Below are 16,990 nucleotides of genomic sequence, written 5' to 3' on the forward strand. Positions count from 1 at the left end.
GGGCTATTTATTTTTAGCATAATACTTATTATTAATAAAATAGAATTGTAGTACCCTTCTTTGAAATATTGATAAAATAATAGATTAATATCTTAGAAAATATTAAACAATATTAATTAAATATTTTATTAATTTCAAAGAAGGGTGCTATAATATTTTCTATAAATTAATCTATTATTTTATTAATTTCAAAAAGAGTACCCTTTTTATAATATAAAATTATATTTTATAAATAATAAATATTATGTTAGTGAGTCACTTATTCTACTGTAAATTTTGAGATTCATAGTTACATATAATCTCCGGGAATCGGGAAACAAAAAAAGAATAAACTGTTCTTATATTCGATTTTCCCACCGGCTAAGATAATGTTGATGATTTTTCATTGATTTCATTAATTTTCCAACATTTTTGTTCTATGCCTGGTATGATGACCTTTCAAAGAAATTATATACCGTACTAAACTTCTTCCATTTGTTATTGGGATAATGACACTCAGGCAATACACCACATAAATAATGAGAAATAGTGTCACCATAAATGAAACAATATCAACACAATATGATACAGTATCACCACAATCTGATACAATATCATCTCAACTTGATACACAAAACCATAACTTGGTATAAAACTTCCCAAATTTGAATAAATTCTACAAACCATGGGATATCTTCTTATGCTATTTTTTCTCTATGAATATATGCTAATCAGGTGGGACATTCCCGGAAAGGTCTCCCCACCAATAAAAAGCATACGAATTTAATTTATAAACTAAAAATAATAATATTAATTATTTTATTTAAAACATTTTAATCTAATTTTTCACTTACCAGTAGAAAAGAATGGGATCCCCAAAACTATAAGAGGGTACTATTATTCTTATTTCATAATTTTATAGTCTATTTTCATCAACAGAATCAATAGATCTAGAGAAACTCAGCAAACTTGATCCAGTAGAAACAGTTGAGAACGAAAAATAAGAGCGGAAAAAAAACGCGCGAAAAACGGTCAATGTTAATGGCACGCGATCGTGCGCGTTGCGCCGCCGTGGGACCACGTGGTGGTGGAGGAGGCGGTGGTGGGGGCAGAAGAGGAGGTAGAGGGGGTCCACCGACACCCCCCACCCCTACACCCGGTGCGGGCAGGATGCGGGAGTTCTCCTGTGGTGTGTGGTGAAGATGGTAGTTAGGTTAGGTTTTTCAATTTTTTAGTTTGGTTGTTGAAGGAGGTTGAGAGGAGGAGGAGAAGATGATGGATAAGGTGGTTGTGGAGAAGGATGAGGTGAAGATGAGTTAATTTGTATGTTCATCAGGTCAGTCGAATAATAAATATAATTTTCATCAGTGGAATTTAGTGTGGGTAAGGTTAGGTATGATTCAATTTTGATCAGGTCGGTTCATTCAATTAGTGCATACGTTTTGGGAGGTTGATGTAGGGTTGATTTTTGGTCAGATGAATCAATGTTGATTGTAATGTTGACGGTTGAGTTGATTTTGTTGATTGTCCAAGATTGTAAGCATTACAGAAAACAGAAAACAATATATGAGAATTAAACCTTATCGATTATTAGTTGCATGGATGTTCATAGACTATAAATAATTACACAGTTCAATTTACCAAAAATAACTTTTAGTTGAGTTATTTTTGGTAATTTGAATAACTTTCTCAAAAAATTATATTTTCAGAAAATTTTCGTTTCACTAGATCAACAATACCATGAAGAATTTATTCTTTAAATCTCATGGATTTATCTCCAACCGAATTTGAAATGTTCTGTCCCAAAAATTTAAACTTTAGCCGCTCATATCTCAAAAAGTACCTAATGATCGGGAAAAAAATTTTCCTGTGAAAACTGTTTTCATTTTGATAGCTTGATGATATATAAATCGAAAAACTTTAAAAAATATCACCAGTAGAAAGTTTATTTTTAGCCTTTGCACAACCTTAACATGAGGAAAGGCACAACAGGCTCATGCCCAAATAAACTATCCCATTTCCAATTCATACTATATACTGTCCAAATCAAAATGTTGGTTATGTCACTTTCACTTTTCAAAATACAATTTACGCACTTCAATACTCAGATGAACGAGTAAATTTTGAATCAAATAAATACTATTTGAAGCTGGGTTTACACCAAAGTTATTAACAAAATGTTAATAACATAATCCTTATAGATTCTACTAGATTGAACGGAACTTGACAAACACATATGTTCATCATGTGTATGATAAGTTATGTTCAATCTAATAGAATCTATAAGGATTGAGTTATCAACATTTTGTTATTTTGGTGTAAACTCAGCTTTCTATTTATATTTATTTATTTATTTGGAAATTTTACATATTTGAGTGCACCAGGAACTGAATCCCATTATTGCCCTCATAACACACATTGTGCATACAATTTGAAAATACAATACATTAAAATGAAAATAGAATAACTTAACTAATATACTATTGAGTTTTAGAAAAAACAAAAATACAAAAAAAAATAATAGATAACCTTGCAAATATGAAACTTATAGTATAGCAGATAAAAGAAGAAGAACTAAGTATGTAACTAATACTGAAGAATTCAAGAAGAAAAAAAAACAAAGAAAAGAGAATTATGGTAACTATGGAAATATGAAACTTATAAATAAAAACACTAATATATTATTTTAGAGTCTAAAATCAAAAAATCTAGAACAGTAACTCAGTAAGTTATTATTCAAAATGTCTAAATTTTGAATGAAACTAGAAATTTTTGAGCTAAAAACTTCACACTTTACAGAAAACTATACTTCATGCTAACTGAATTATATAATTGGATGCCAGAGCTTCTGACGCCTTAGTGATTAATTTGTGTTTTTAATCTGTTATTTCATATTAAAAACTTTTCAAAGGTTACAGGTTACACTATATGAAGTTATTTTATAAATTACTCATTCATATTTATTTATGAAAGATTATAATTTTTTGTAATAATTTGACTCACCTTAGCAAGATTATAGATACGGTCCGTGTTACGGGGGGGCTCGGGGGGTGGTGGAGGTCTGGGTGCATCAGAGTCCCCCAAAACTATATTCACCAAACAATATTCCATCAGTGCCATAAACACGAACCTGTCACAGAAAACAACCATAAATTATCATTTTATTAAACTTAAATCCAAAAGAATATTATATATCACTATTACCATAATATACTAGTAGCTCTGTGAACAGTAGACCTCGCGCTCAGTAAGTTACATTGACCTGTTGTTATGTTTTCTCAAAAATTAATAAATAATTTATCAATTTAAAATGTCTAGAAAAAATCCTAAATAAACATAGAGCTTTCTGTCCTATCGTACCGTGACGTGTCGTCCCGGAATGTGAGTGTGAGCGCTGTTATCAGGTCTGGCTGCAACTGTCTACAACGTTGATGGAAAGATACATTTTCAAGATGTTCGATGTTTTTGAACGGGTAGTATTATAGTCCACTGGACAGCTGATTTATGATGAATAATTCTAAAGTCTGATTTTCACGGTAATATTGGCGTTCAAAGAAGACTCCTTTTCCTTTTGTATTATATCCTTAAAATGCAAAATTTAAAAAAACCGTATGTATACGTCGACGCGAAATTCAAAAAGGAATATACCTGTCAAATTTCATGAAAATCTATTGCTGCGTTTCGCTGTAAATGCGGAACATAAATATAAACATATACCGTAAACATAAAGAGAAATGCAAATCCGTCGACTTAAATCTTAGACCTCACTTCGTTCGGTCAATTATAACGGTACGGTACGAGACCATTATTATATCATATTATATTATACGGTACCATACAGAAAATTAAAATAGCATAAGAAAATATGTCATAATATATAGGTCGCTTATGCTCCAAATTTCTTCTCTGTTTACTGTCGATTACTGTCGACTACTGTCTATTATTAGTGTGTTGTTGGGAGTATGAGAGTGTAAGAAGGGCACAGTATGAGAGACTATAAATTTATTAGAATATTGCCCAATAACTAGTAGTTCTGTGAACAGTGGACCTCACGCAGTATTCTCATCCACAAGTACCTGATTGAAACTATAGACCTTATGGAAATACACCAATAGACTGGCTTCTCCACACTTCTGTATAATCACTTGTCAGCTGATTTATGATGAATAATTCTATAGTCTGATTTTTACTTTCCTTGCCCTATTACCATAGGTAAGGAAAGTATTGCTTTCCGAAAACAATTAAGGTACCCCAATTTCTAAATTTCTATACGTTTCAAGGTCCCCTGAGTCCAAAAAAGTGGTTTTTGGGTGTGTGTGTGTGTGTGTGTGTGTGTGTTTGTGCGTCTGTGTACACGATATCCTCATCTCCCAGTTAACGGAATGACTTGAGATTTGGAACGTATGGTCCTTATACTTTAAGGAACCGACACGAACAATTACGATCAAATGCAATCCAAGATGGCGGCTAAAATAGCGAAAATGTTGTCAAAAAGGTTTTTTCGCGATATTCTCGAAAACGGCTCGAACGGTTTTGATCAAATTGATACCTGAAATAGTCATTGATAAGCTCTATCAAATGCAACACGTCCTATATCTGTAAAAATTTCAGGAGCTCCGCCCCATCTATACAAAGTTTGATTTTAGATTCTCAATTAGCAGCCTTCATATATGGTTTAAACAAAAAAATTCAAGTGGAAAAGATTGAGCATGAAAATCTCAGCAATTAATGTTCAGTAACATTTTCACCTAAAATTGAAAATAAGTTTGAAATTCGAGAAAATGTTATTATTAAATTGCAAACTGCTGGCAACTGTTGATTCTATTAAATCATTCCCTACGAAGAGATAGCAGACCTCGTGTGTCTCCAGCGTTATTGTCCTATCACCAGCTGTCTCATATCTTTGAAAAGTAGATTTGAGATGCGCGGGAACACTAGCGTCAGGAGATACATTTTCATAACGGCAAGGAAAGTTGTGTGAGTGCGCCACACCAGATTTTTACTCTAATATTGGCGTATCCTTGAAATGAAGGAGGCTCCTTTTTCCTTCTTATTATCCTTGAAATGCAAAATTTCCAAAAACCTTGTATATACTTCGACGCGCAATTATAAAAGGGACATACCTGTCAAATTTCATGAAAATCTATTGCTGCGTTTCGCAGTAAATGCGCAACATATAAACATTCAAACATTTAAACATTAAGAGAAATGCCAAACCGTCGACTTGAATTTTAGACCTCACTTCGCTCGGTCAACTATAGTGAGGTCCACGTTATAACGGCAGTGTTTGATTGGCAATGGTATTGCTATCCTTGTCTACCATTCAACAAAGTGGATAGCGCTATCTCTTTCTCGCTTTGCTCTGTTGCCAGATCGGCTTTTAATAATGTAGAATTAATAATTAATTAACAAAATATTTCATCTTAATCATGAAAATTCATTATGAAATTGTTATAAAAAATATAATTTCTTGCTTGATAAAATATAATTGATTATTTTAAACGTGAATGAACAGTTAATATTACATCAATAAACATGTATCAGCTATTTATTTATTCAATAATTCAGAATTACACAACTTACAGAAAAGTACCACAGGCTTATAAGCCCAAAACGGTTCCAATTCTAATTTATACAACAGTCCAAATGTAGCTAGGTTATGTGTCACTTAACATTCATCAATTACACACTTAATTTACAATTCAAAACACACAAAAATCATTTTTCAAATGAAAAAATACTTCTAAATTGAATTAAATTAATTACAAATAATTGGAAAATTCCAAACTTTGAAAAAGCTACCGCCTATAGGAGGCATTGACAAGACAGAGGATCGGCAACGTTGTTCTCCTACCTTTTTCCACTGCCATTATAACGTGGACCTCACTATAGTCTATTTTATTCATTTATTTGTTTAAATTTAATCAACTTACACAGTACAGGCGGACATGAATGAGTCCACCGCCTTGAGGTACGATACAGGTGGCAGAGAGGCCTGCGACTTGGCATGCTGTGTGCTCAGTGTGAGCAGAGATGTGACGCCTAGGGTGACACGAGCCGGGGCAGCCTCTGGCTTGATCCAAAATGACACCCACTGACACAAACAAATTGAAACAAAATCAGTAGAATTACATATAAGTTATTTCGTAGCATGGCCTTCTAAAATTAGAACAAACGTTTTGAAAAGAGATTGATTGATCAATTGCGGGCGGAGTTAGGACTCCAGGTCCTCTCTGTCACACATCCCTTTACATAACATACTAATGAATACTGTGATAACAAAATCAAGATTATGATAAATTATAATTATAAATATATTATTATTATTATTATAATAAAAATGAACAGAAAATCTAAACTTCAAATTGATAACAAATAGAAATTATTTTTTACGAAAATGAGAGAGTTTGTATCCAAGGCTTATAATGATTATATGGCGGTGCTGTATTTAAGTATAAAACTGGCAAGTCGAGCGATGGCCATAAATAAAAATTACGCCTAGGGTGACATATTTGTCTGAACCGCCTCTGGTTTGATCCAAAGTGACAGGAAAAATAGAATAGTCAGTTAAAATAGTCCACAATAAAAATAATTATTCATAATAGGCGTAATTTCTACATGAAGATGTATTTAACAGTTAGTATATATATAAAAGAAGCAATAGAAAAAGAAAAAGAAGAAAAAGAAGAAGAAGAAGCAATATAAAAAGCCGAAGAAGAAGAAGAAGAAGAAAAAAAAAGAAGAAGAAGAAGGAGAAGGAGGAGGAGGTAAAGTACTAGAAGAAGAATAAGAAGAAGAAAAAGGAAGTGAAGTAGAACAGGGAAAAGAAGAAGTAATAAGATGATTGAAGATAGAAAAATATCAGGTTGAAAATGAAATGAAAAATATTCAATCTCTGTTAAGTGGAACATGGACTATAAGAAAATTGAGAAGGAGAATAATTATGTAATGAAGTGAAGGAAAAGACAGAATAGGCGTATAAGGAAAAAGGATATGGAGGAGGAGAAGAAGAAATGGAAGAAATTGGATGTTAAAAGAAGAAAATCGAGAGGGAAAGTGCAGGAGGAGAGGAGAAAAGGCGAGTAAGGGAGGAGAAGGGGTTGGATAGACGGAAGAAGAGTGAGAGAATGTATGAGAAACAAGAAACAGGAGGAGAAGCCGATGAAGAAGAAGAAGTAGACAAAGAAGAAGAATATGAGAAAAACAAGGACTAGGAGGTAGAGGATATGAAGGACAAGAAGACCAAGAAGAAAAACAATCGAATGATGAAGAAGAAGAAGAAGAAAAAGAAGGAGAAGAAGAAGAAGAAGAAGAAGAAGAAGAAGAAGAAGAAGAAGAAGAAGACATTCCAAACATTCTAACAACACCAGTCGGCTTCTGCAGGTTATTAAGTATCAAACTTAGTTTATTCGGATTATAAATAATATTGAAATATATATTATTTATAAATATAAATAATATTTCCTATTGTAGACTGTAGACCCCACTTACCGACATAATGACAATGAGACAAGTAGGTATGTAGGTGTGGAATAGATAGTAGCCGAGTCTCCGTTTCAACACAAACACCACCTCTAGACAAGTGAAATTACCTGCAAAATTCAACAACAATTATTAAATCACTTACTAAAATCTAGAGATAATAAAGTTACACTATCTAGAGATAGCAGATATGATACCGTAGATATTTTTATTATGAGTATCATGAATTTTTGCAAAAGTGGTCAGAAACTAAAATCGTTCAAACTGTCAGGAATGATAGTACTTGACGAAAGAAACAATAATATGTCATCACATTGGCGAAATTCTGTCCTATTCTTGAGTTATAAGCATTTGAAGATGAGTGATTTTTCTGATCTGAGAGTGGAGGTAAGATTTTATGTTTGAGTGAATAACTCGGCCTGTATTGTAGCGTAACGTCGCATATTATAGCACAACACTTGTTAGGTCAACCTCTATCCATAGCCCCAATATCAACCAAATCTGGGAGATTTGCATTTTTCATGAAATACATGAATAGAATATTATTACTAACTAACTTACTTAGCTTATGATAATGTTTAAATTATAAATCATTGTACATCATACTAAGTATCTGAGAGTGTCACCAGCAGTAGGCCTAGGTAGGAGAGTTGCTAGAGACATGAAAATTGGACCCTACACATTTCAACAGGTAGAAGAATTTGTCTATCTGGGAACACTTGTGACAAGTAGTGGGAAAGTCTCAACAGAGATTAACAACAGGATCATGGCGGGAAACAGGGCATACTATGCTAATATCAAGTTGTTCAAATCTCGATTGATATCTAGAGCTACGAAATTACAATTATACAAAGCATTGGTGAGGCCTGTGGTGAGTTACGGATCGGAAACATGGGTGCTTACAGCTGGAGATGTGCAAAGATTGAGAGTTTTTGAAAGGAAGGTAGTGAGAAGAATCATGGGTCCTGTTTTTGAGAATGGTCTTTGAAGAGGAAGAAAAAATTTGGAAATTGAGCAGTTCTTAAACAATGAAGACATTGTGCGGTTTATTAAAGCTGGCAGAATAAGATGGATGGGACATGTGGTGAGAATGGGAGATGAAAGAGTAGTGAAATGTATATGGAAGGACAGGATATATAACAGAAGAAGAAAAGGTCGACCGAGAAATAGATGGACGGATGATGTGGAACGAGATCTGAGAACGCTTGGAGTTCGTAACTGGAGGGGGCAGGCCGAGGATCGTGACAGATGGAGAGGCTATGTGAGGGAGGCCAAGGGTTGCAAAGACCTGTAGAGCTGAGGAGTAAGTAAGTAAGTAAGTACATCATACTATTTATTGAATAATTTATCTATATAGCCTAACCTACTTCACGACCTAATTTATATAGACATCTACTCATATCATGTTTATTCAAATAATTGATCATCAAATAATTGCTTCAATAATATTTGTATGCTAACCACGTGGTAGCATTGTAAACTAAATAATATCTATATTCTACCACTCTCCTAACTATATATCTATATTGCTATACACCATCTACATATACCTGCCATCAACTGATGCTATAGCTATATACAAGGGTCAACACTAAACACAGTTGGCCATGTGGTTTCTATTGTAAACGTGTTTGTGAATGGCGTTAAGAATATTGTTAAGTTTCTAGGAAAGAATGATTTTTGTTTCAAACTATTTTGAAAAGAATTATGCAAAGACCTTAAAGAGATATAGACCCACAATGCCTATGACTTCCCAATGATAGCTCTTACTTGAAATTGAAGGCCGCCATTGGGGTATTTTAGCACGAAATATTATATACTATTTATTTGTAATACTATAGATCACAAAGGCATTCGTGGCATTGGTATGTAATAATCTTATGGGTTGCCCCCTCAATGGCGGATTTCAATTCCAAGTACGACACTAGCGCTGCATGTGAGTCTATGCATCTTCAAGGTCTTTGGAATTATGACCCCTGTTGTCTGGCTAGGTAGGCTATTCAAATGTATTCTCAATAGTTTCGATAAACGGTTCATTCTATTATTCTAGCTCTCGAGCGTCCATATTCTTACAATACAATATGTTCAGAGCACGTGTTACAACAAATAACGGAAATCTACAATTTTTCAATTTTAGGAGAGCACGTGGTTGCCATGTGTGGCTCAGTATATACAACATTTTTGAAAATTTTGCATTTCAAGGATAATATAAAAGGAAAAAGGAGCCACCTTCATACACCAATATTAGAGTAAAAATCAGACTATGGAATTATTCATCATAAATCAGCTGACAAGTGATTACACAGATGTGTGGAGAAGCCAGTCTATTGCTGTATTTCCATAAGGTCTATAGTTTCAATCAGGAACTTGTGGATGAGAATACTGCGTGAGGTCTACTGTTCTCAGAACTACTAGTTATTGGGCAATATTATAATAAATTTCTGATTATTTATTGGAGTTTCCTGCAATATTTACCTGTAGAATAGACTTGGGAGCAATCGTCAGTATAGTTTTTGACTAGCTGAAGCTGAGGAAGTTCTATATTTTCATCAACCACTAAGGGAACATCCGGGTCCCACTGGAATATCATGTCATCAGTGGTGTGTGATACTGAAAAAAACAGAAAAATAAATAAATTTTCAATCAATAAAATAATAATTCCATAGTATAATTTAATGAATTTATTTCAAAAAATACTCACGAAATTAATGAAAATAGAATAGAAGTTGTGAATGTTTTTTTATGGACGAGCAATTTCTGTATAACTGTTTATATTTTTATATCTGGTTATTTATGTTCAACAGATCTCGAAAACGGCGCTGACGATTCCTACGAAATTTGGAACATAGTAGGTTTATGATATAAAAATTCGATTGCACTAGGTCTCATCCTTGGAAAAACTCGCTGAACGACATTAAAAGGATAATTCATCCTTGGCTGAAACAGCTGAGACTTTCGTCGTCTGTGGATAGTAGAAAGTGAGCGAGTGATTCTGTGGAAAATCAAAATATCGCATCCCCGAAATTCATGAGATGACATATATAGCCAGCTGTAAAATATAAACACGATCTTTTGAGAGAATTGTGTTCTGTCATGACTTACACTATCTTTATAGTAGGCTATGGTTCTATTTATCAATAAATAAAAATAACGAGTGAAGCTCGGGGCCCTGATATTTGAAATACGAAGTGTGAGACTCCACTTTACAATGACAGTGGAGAAAGATGGGAGAACAACGTTGCCGATCCTCTGTCTTGTCAATGCCTTCTATGGAGGATAAATGATACCGGTTTATTAATGTAATATTAACTGTTCATTCCCATTTTAAATAATCAATTATATTTTATAAAGCAATAAAATATTTTTCAATGAATTCACATAATCAAGATTAGATATTTTGTTAAATAAATTATCAATTCTACATTGTTAAAAAGCGATCTGGCAACAGAGGAGAGCGAGAAAGAGATAGCGCTATCCGCTTTGTTGAATGATAGACAAGGATAGCAATACAATTGCTAATCAAACACTGCCATTATAACGTGGACCTCACTATAGAACTATTTTATATATATAAATCATAGAGACACTATGATTGATTTACAATAACAAAGTATGGACATAAATCAAATAATGGTGTTGTGTATCAAGTTGAGATGATACTGTATCACATTGTGTTGATACAGTATTAAATGGACTTATACTATGTGGTGATACTGTATAGCATGTGGTCATGGTGATAGCATGAGAAAATATCCCATGGCATAGACCGTTTATGTTCCAAATCTCGAGCCAATTTTTGTCAACCCAATGTCAACTACTGTCTATTATTAGTGTGTTGTTATATAGAAAACCTGAAATCAGGGTACCTTAGTTTTTTGGGTAGCAATACTTCCCTTAAGGACTCGCCACACCAAGCTCGCCAGTACCGCCGAGGTAGTACAGCTGGTGGTAGTTTTCTCGGCTGAGCACGCCACACCGAAAAACGTCCGCTAGCGGTAGTCTCCGAGTAGTGAGTCTAGTAGTGGGGGGTGAGACGTACTAGTTGCGTTGTGTTGCAAGGAGGAGAGGTGCGCATGCGCTACCTCTTCGAATCGCCTGCCATGTATTCAGGTTGAGCGCGCCACACTGAGCTCGCTTTGTCCGCCGTACTACCTCTCAGCGAACTTTTGTTGAATCGCCTAGCAGGCGGTCGTAGGTGGTAGTGCGCCGTACTACCGCCGCGGTAGCGAGCTCGGTGTGGCGCAATCAACCTGAATACATGGCTAGCGATTTTTAAAACTTCGCTACCGCCGCGGTAGCGAGCTTGGTGTGGCGTGCCCTTTATGGGACGCAGTACGCGTCCATGACTTTGAACGGCATATAAACAAGGTATTTCTCATTGGGTAATATTCACGGCTTTGCAAAAACATCAGGCTTCAGAGCCCCTAGATCCCTAGATGGAGGAAGCTCCCTACACACAGAGATTCTTCATGAATGAGAGAGTTGCAACGTATCACCAACTATGGAAAGAGCATGTTGAACGAATGTCAGCTGATAGGCTGTGTTCTGCTAAAAGGACGTAACTCCAAAAAGCTCCTTGTGTATCTTTTCAGATATAACACGTTGCTTTTGAGAAGATACAAAAGACCATCTGTTGCTTATGGAAAGATACATTAAATCTCCTTGTGTATCCTTTCGGATGTAACACGTTGCTTTTGAGAAGATACAAAAGAGCATCTGTTGCTTATGAAAATATACATTAAATCTCCTTGTGTATATTTTCGGATGCATCACGTTGCTTTTGAGATGATACAGAACAGCATCTGTTGCTTATGGAAAGATACATTAAAGCTCCTTGTGTATCCTTTCGGATGTAACACGTTGCTTTTGAGAAGATACAAAAGAGCATCTGTTACTTATGAAAATATACATTAAATCTCCTTGTGTATCTTTTCGGATACAAAACGTTGCTTTTGAGAAGGTACAAAAGAGCATCTGTTGCTTATTAAAAGATACATTAAATTTCCTTGTGTATCTTTTCGGATACAAAACGTTGCTTTTGAGAAGATGCAGAAGAGCATCTGTTGCTTATTAAAAGATACATTAAGTTTCCTTGTGTATCTTTTCGGATACAAAACGTTGCTTTTGATAAGATAAAAAAGAGCATCTGTTGCTTATGGAAAGATACATTAAATCTCCTTGTGTATCTTTTCAGATACAGAACGTTGCTTTTGAGAAGATGCAGAAGAGCATCTGTTGCTTATGGAAAGATACATTAAATCTCCTTGTGTATCTTTTCGTATGCAACACGTTGCTGTTTAGAAGATACAGAAGAGCATCTGTTGCTTATGGAAAGATACATTAATCTCCTTGTGTATCCTTTCGGATGTAACACGTTGCTTTTGAGAAGATACAAAAGAGCATCTGTTGCTTATGAAAATATACATTAAATCTCCTTGTGTATATTTTCGGATGCATCACGTTGCTTTTGAGATGATACAGAACAGCATCTGTTGCTTATGAAAATATACATTAAATCTCCTTGTGTATCCTTTCGGATGTAACACGTTGCTTTTGAGAAGATACAAAAGAGCATCTGTTACTTATGAAAATATACATTAAATCTCCTTGTGTATCTTTTCGGATACAAAACGTTGCTTTTGAGAAGATACAAAAGAGCATCTGTTGCTTATTAAAAGATACATTAAATCTCCTTGTGTATCTTTTCGGATACAAAACGTTGCTTTTGAGAAGATGCAGAAGAGCATCTGTTGCTTATTAAAAGATACATTAAGTTTCCTTGTGTATCTTTTCGGATACAAAACGTTGCTTTTGATAAGATAAAAAAGAGCATCTGTTGCTTATGGAAAGATACATTAAATCTCCTTGTGTATCTTTTCAGATACAGAACGTTGCTTTTGAGAAGATGCAGAAGAGCATCTGTTGCTTATGGAAAGATACATTAAATCTCCTTGTGTATCTTTTCGTATGCAACACGTTGCTGTTTAGAAGATACAGAAGAGCATCTGTTGCTTATGGAAAGATACATTTTAATAATTGTTTTATGTTTTTGTTTGGGTAGTACTGTAGTCTAGTGGCCCTACACCGATAGGCAAAGCTACAGGACTTGGACTGTACATAATGGGAAGGTAAGTAAAAAACTATATTTTTGAAAATGTACTTACAACTCTCCATTTGCAATTTACATTCTTGCGTGTCATGAGGATAGATTATAAAATTCATGGCGCATGACAGCTTCAATGTCAACCTGGAAACAGCACACAATAGAGCTTCATTAGTGCAAACAGTGAATTTAAAACTAAAGACAGCACACTAGGGAGTCTCATACTAAGTTCCATTGTTAAACATTGAGATAAAATGATATTGATTCAACAATATAATTGATAAAACATGACAACGTTGTTCCAAAAGAAGATTTATTGATTGAGTACTTTATTTATGTAGATTCTGGCTTATACACTTATATAAAATAGCTTACAATACAGCAAAATTATAGATGAATTTACATAATATAGACTAAGAAAACAATTATTGAACTGTATATGATACGAAAAAAGCAATTTGTAATAACTAAAGATAATATTGTTATGCATCTACATAAATTGGCGGAGCTTTGGACATATCAATGTCCATTCTTCGGAAAAAATATTCAAAATATCCTTCCCACTAGATCTCTACCAAAACGTTACAGTAATTTCATCAATTCAACTAAGGATTTATTTATAAATGGAAATATTGTAAAAGTTTTAATTAATATGAATATTCAAGAGAAAGAAAAACAGAAAATTAATAAAGTAAAATAATTATATAGGTAGATAAGATCAAATCATTGATTAATAAAATGGAGTAGGCTGAAAGTAGATCAGGGTAATCAACTTTCAGTAATATACAGCAGTATGCAGTGGATAATTAAAATAAGTTTCACTGGCTGTTCCAATCTGTTGCATGTCGAATGATACAGTATCACGGTGGTTTGTATCATGCTTGCTGCCAGCGCTGTCTAGCTATAGTCTATATAATACATATAATTCATTCTATAACAGGTTTATAGGTTTGTATTGGTGAGATGGGTGAGGGATGGTTGTCATGTGATCGTTCTAGGGCCGGACAGTTTCAGTCATTTGTTCCAAAAGATGTTTTTTTTTAGAGTCAGGATGAAGCTCGCTCGGCTCTCGATGGACCTGATAGAATAAACAGGAAGTGCATTCCATGCACGACAGGCATGAGCGAGAGAGCGAGAGAAGAAGAAGAAGAAGAAGAAGGAGGAGAAGAAGAAGAAGAAGAAGAAGAAGAAGAAGAAGAAGAAGAAGAAGAAGAAGAAGAAGAAGAAGAAGAAGAAGAACCTGAAGATACCTGTAGAAACGATTAGCTGAAAAATAAACTTGATTAAAGGTTGAATGAAAGTTGTAGACCATCTTTCAATAATACTTACTTAACCATATAAAGTATGGTTTTGTCCTTATATAACCATATATAGTGGTTAGGTATAGTCATTGTCTGAAAAGTGACTGACTTGGCATTTTTGAAAAACGAATCTGGTCTCCACATATTTTTCAACCAGTCAACTTCTAGAAGTCTGAAAAAAATAGATTTATCATTAAAAAAATCCCAATTAAATGATGTAAATCACCCCGAAGACTTCTGCTACTGCAAATATTGACAACAGGGTGAACAGCTAAAGTGAGGTCCACGTTATAATGGCAGTGTTTGATTAGCAATGGTATTGCTATCCTTAGCTGCGTACACATATACGCGCTTCCAACCCGCACCGAGCACGCTCCGCCCTCGTACCGCCCTCGTTCCTCCATCGATCCACAGTTGCTCCACCCTCGCACCCATCATGAACGTTACGGAAGATGTTAGATCTTCTCGCGTTCCCCGGTCGACCACTGTTGCTCTCCGGTCGATCATCAATCGCTCTGCTGGAGTGACGTTCGGTTGCGGAGCAGAGCGAAAGTCTGTACGCACCTTAACAAAGTCTATCATTCAACAAAGCGGATATAGCGCTATATATCTTTCTCGCTTTGCTCTGTTGCCAGATCGACTTTTAACAATGTAGAATTAATAATAATCAACAAAATATTTCATCTTAATTATGAGAATTCATTATGAAATTATTGAAAAATATTATTTCTTGCTTAATAAAATATAATTGATTATTTAAAACGAGAATTAACAGTTTATATTACATCAATAAACCTATATCAGCTACCGCCTATAGAAGGTGTTGACAAGACAGAGGTTCGGCAACGTTGTTCTCATATCTTTCTCCACTGCCATTATAACGTGGACCTCACAATACATGGGAATTCGATTTGAAAAATGTATAAAAATGGTTATAAAATAATATTATTTAAAGTTACAGGGAATAAGCCTACACTTTGAATTTTTGTCTCATGCAATATTTAAATTTAAAATGAGTCTGAAGAATAGATTGGTCTATTAAATGTTCTTGTAAAGTATTGTACTTTTTAATACGAATAAATTTGAACATGGAGTAAGTGATAATGCGCCGGTCTAATAATCAAGAGAACCCGAGTTCGAATCTCGACCGGGGCAAAAAGTTTTTGACCACAGCACAATAACAGATAGATACGGCCACCCCGTCTTTCATAGACGATAAACCGTCGGTCCCGACTACCTAAAAAGTAGTAGCCATCTCTCATCATCATCCCTCTCATTCATTACCCACGCACAAGCCTAAGAGCTAATGTGGGCATCACCCTCAGTATTATCTATATATATATAAGCGAAATGGCACTCACTCACTGACTGACTGACTGACTCACTCACACGCAGAACTAAAAATCTACCGGACCAAAAACGTTCAAATTTGTTAGGTATGTTCAGTTGGCCCTTTAGAGGCGCACTAAGAAATCTTTTGGCAATATTTTAACTCTAAGGGTTGTTTTTAAGGGTTTAAAGTTCGTCTTTTAGCATGTATATTCTTCTTCTCGCAATCTCTTAATTATAATTGAGATGTCCATATCATATGTTACTATAGAACTATAATCTAGATAGAGTACCTCTTCGAAACAGTTGTTAACTAGCAACTAAATTAATAATTTTGTCAGGTTTGCATTAAGTTGAGTTGACTTTGTTAGGTTGGCACCAAGTTGAAGATTGAAATGCATTAATCGCGGAAAAATTGATTGGGTACTGCTACTTCAATCAGAGCTATTCCTGGGAATATTATATTACTAGCCGTCAGACTCGCTTCGCTCGCCATATCCGTTTAGCCAGACGTTTAGTCTGGACCCCCGACTGGATTGTCTTAACATATGATAAAAATGCTCAAATGAAAAATGAAGGCGAGCGAAGCGAGCCTGCTGATCTCATTCTTGGACGATCCAGTCGGGGGTCCAGGGTACACTGCTACTTCAATCAGAGCTATTCCTGGGAATATTATATTACTAGCTGTCAGACTCGCTTCGCTCGCCATATCCGTTTAGCCAGACGTTTAGTCTGGACCCCCGACTGGATTGTCCTAACATATGATAAAAATGCTCAAATGAAAAATGAAGGCGAG

The 16,990-nt window shown here is 34.9% G+C and overlaps 1 protein-coding gene across 1 annotated transcript in view; it reads right to left on the minus strand.

Annotated features, from left to right (window-relative positions):
• Positions 1-316: 316 nt before the first annotated feature.
• Positions 317-16,990, minus strand: part of LOC111052075 (glycine receptor subunit alpha-2) — a 69,790-nt gene continuing 53,116 nt past the window's right edge. Inside the window, exons 5-11 of the mRNA XM_039440565.1 lie at positions 14,894-15,037; positions 13,626-13,708; positions 9,937-10,071; positions 7,471-7,571; positions 5,913-6,073; positions 2,983-3,109; positions 317-1,163 (exon numbers count right to left, since the gene is read on the minus strand). Coding sequence (XP_039296499.1) covers positions 930-1,163; positions 2,983-3,109; positions 5,913-6,073; positions 7,471-7,571; positions 9,937-10,071; positions 13,626-13,708; positions 14,894-15,037 — 985 coding nt within the window. The 3' untranslated portion in view covers positions 317-929. The remainder of the gene's footprint in view (positions 1,164-2,982; positions 3,110-5,912; positions 6,074-7,470; positions 7,572-9,936; positions 10,072-13,625; positions 13,709-14,893; positions 15,038-16,990) is intronic.

The sequence above is a fragment of the Nilaparvata lugens genome, chromosome 14, assembly GCF_014356525.2.
Source record: "Nilaparvata lugens isolate BPH chromosome 14, ASM1435652v1, whole genome shotgun sequence".
NCBI classification, from domain to species: Eukaryota; Metazoa; Arthropoda; class Insecta; order Hemiptera; family Delphacidae; genus Nilaparvata; species Nilaparvata lugens.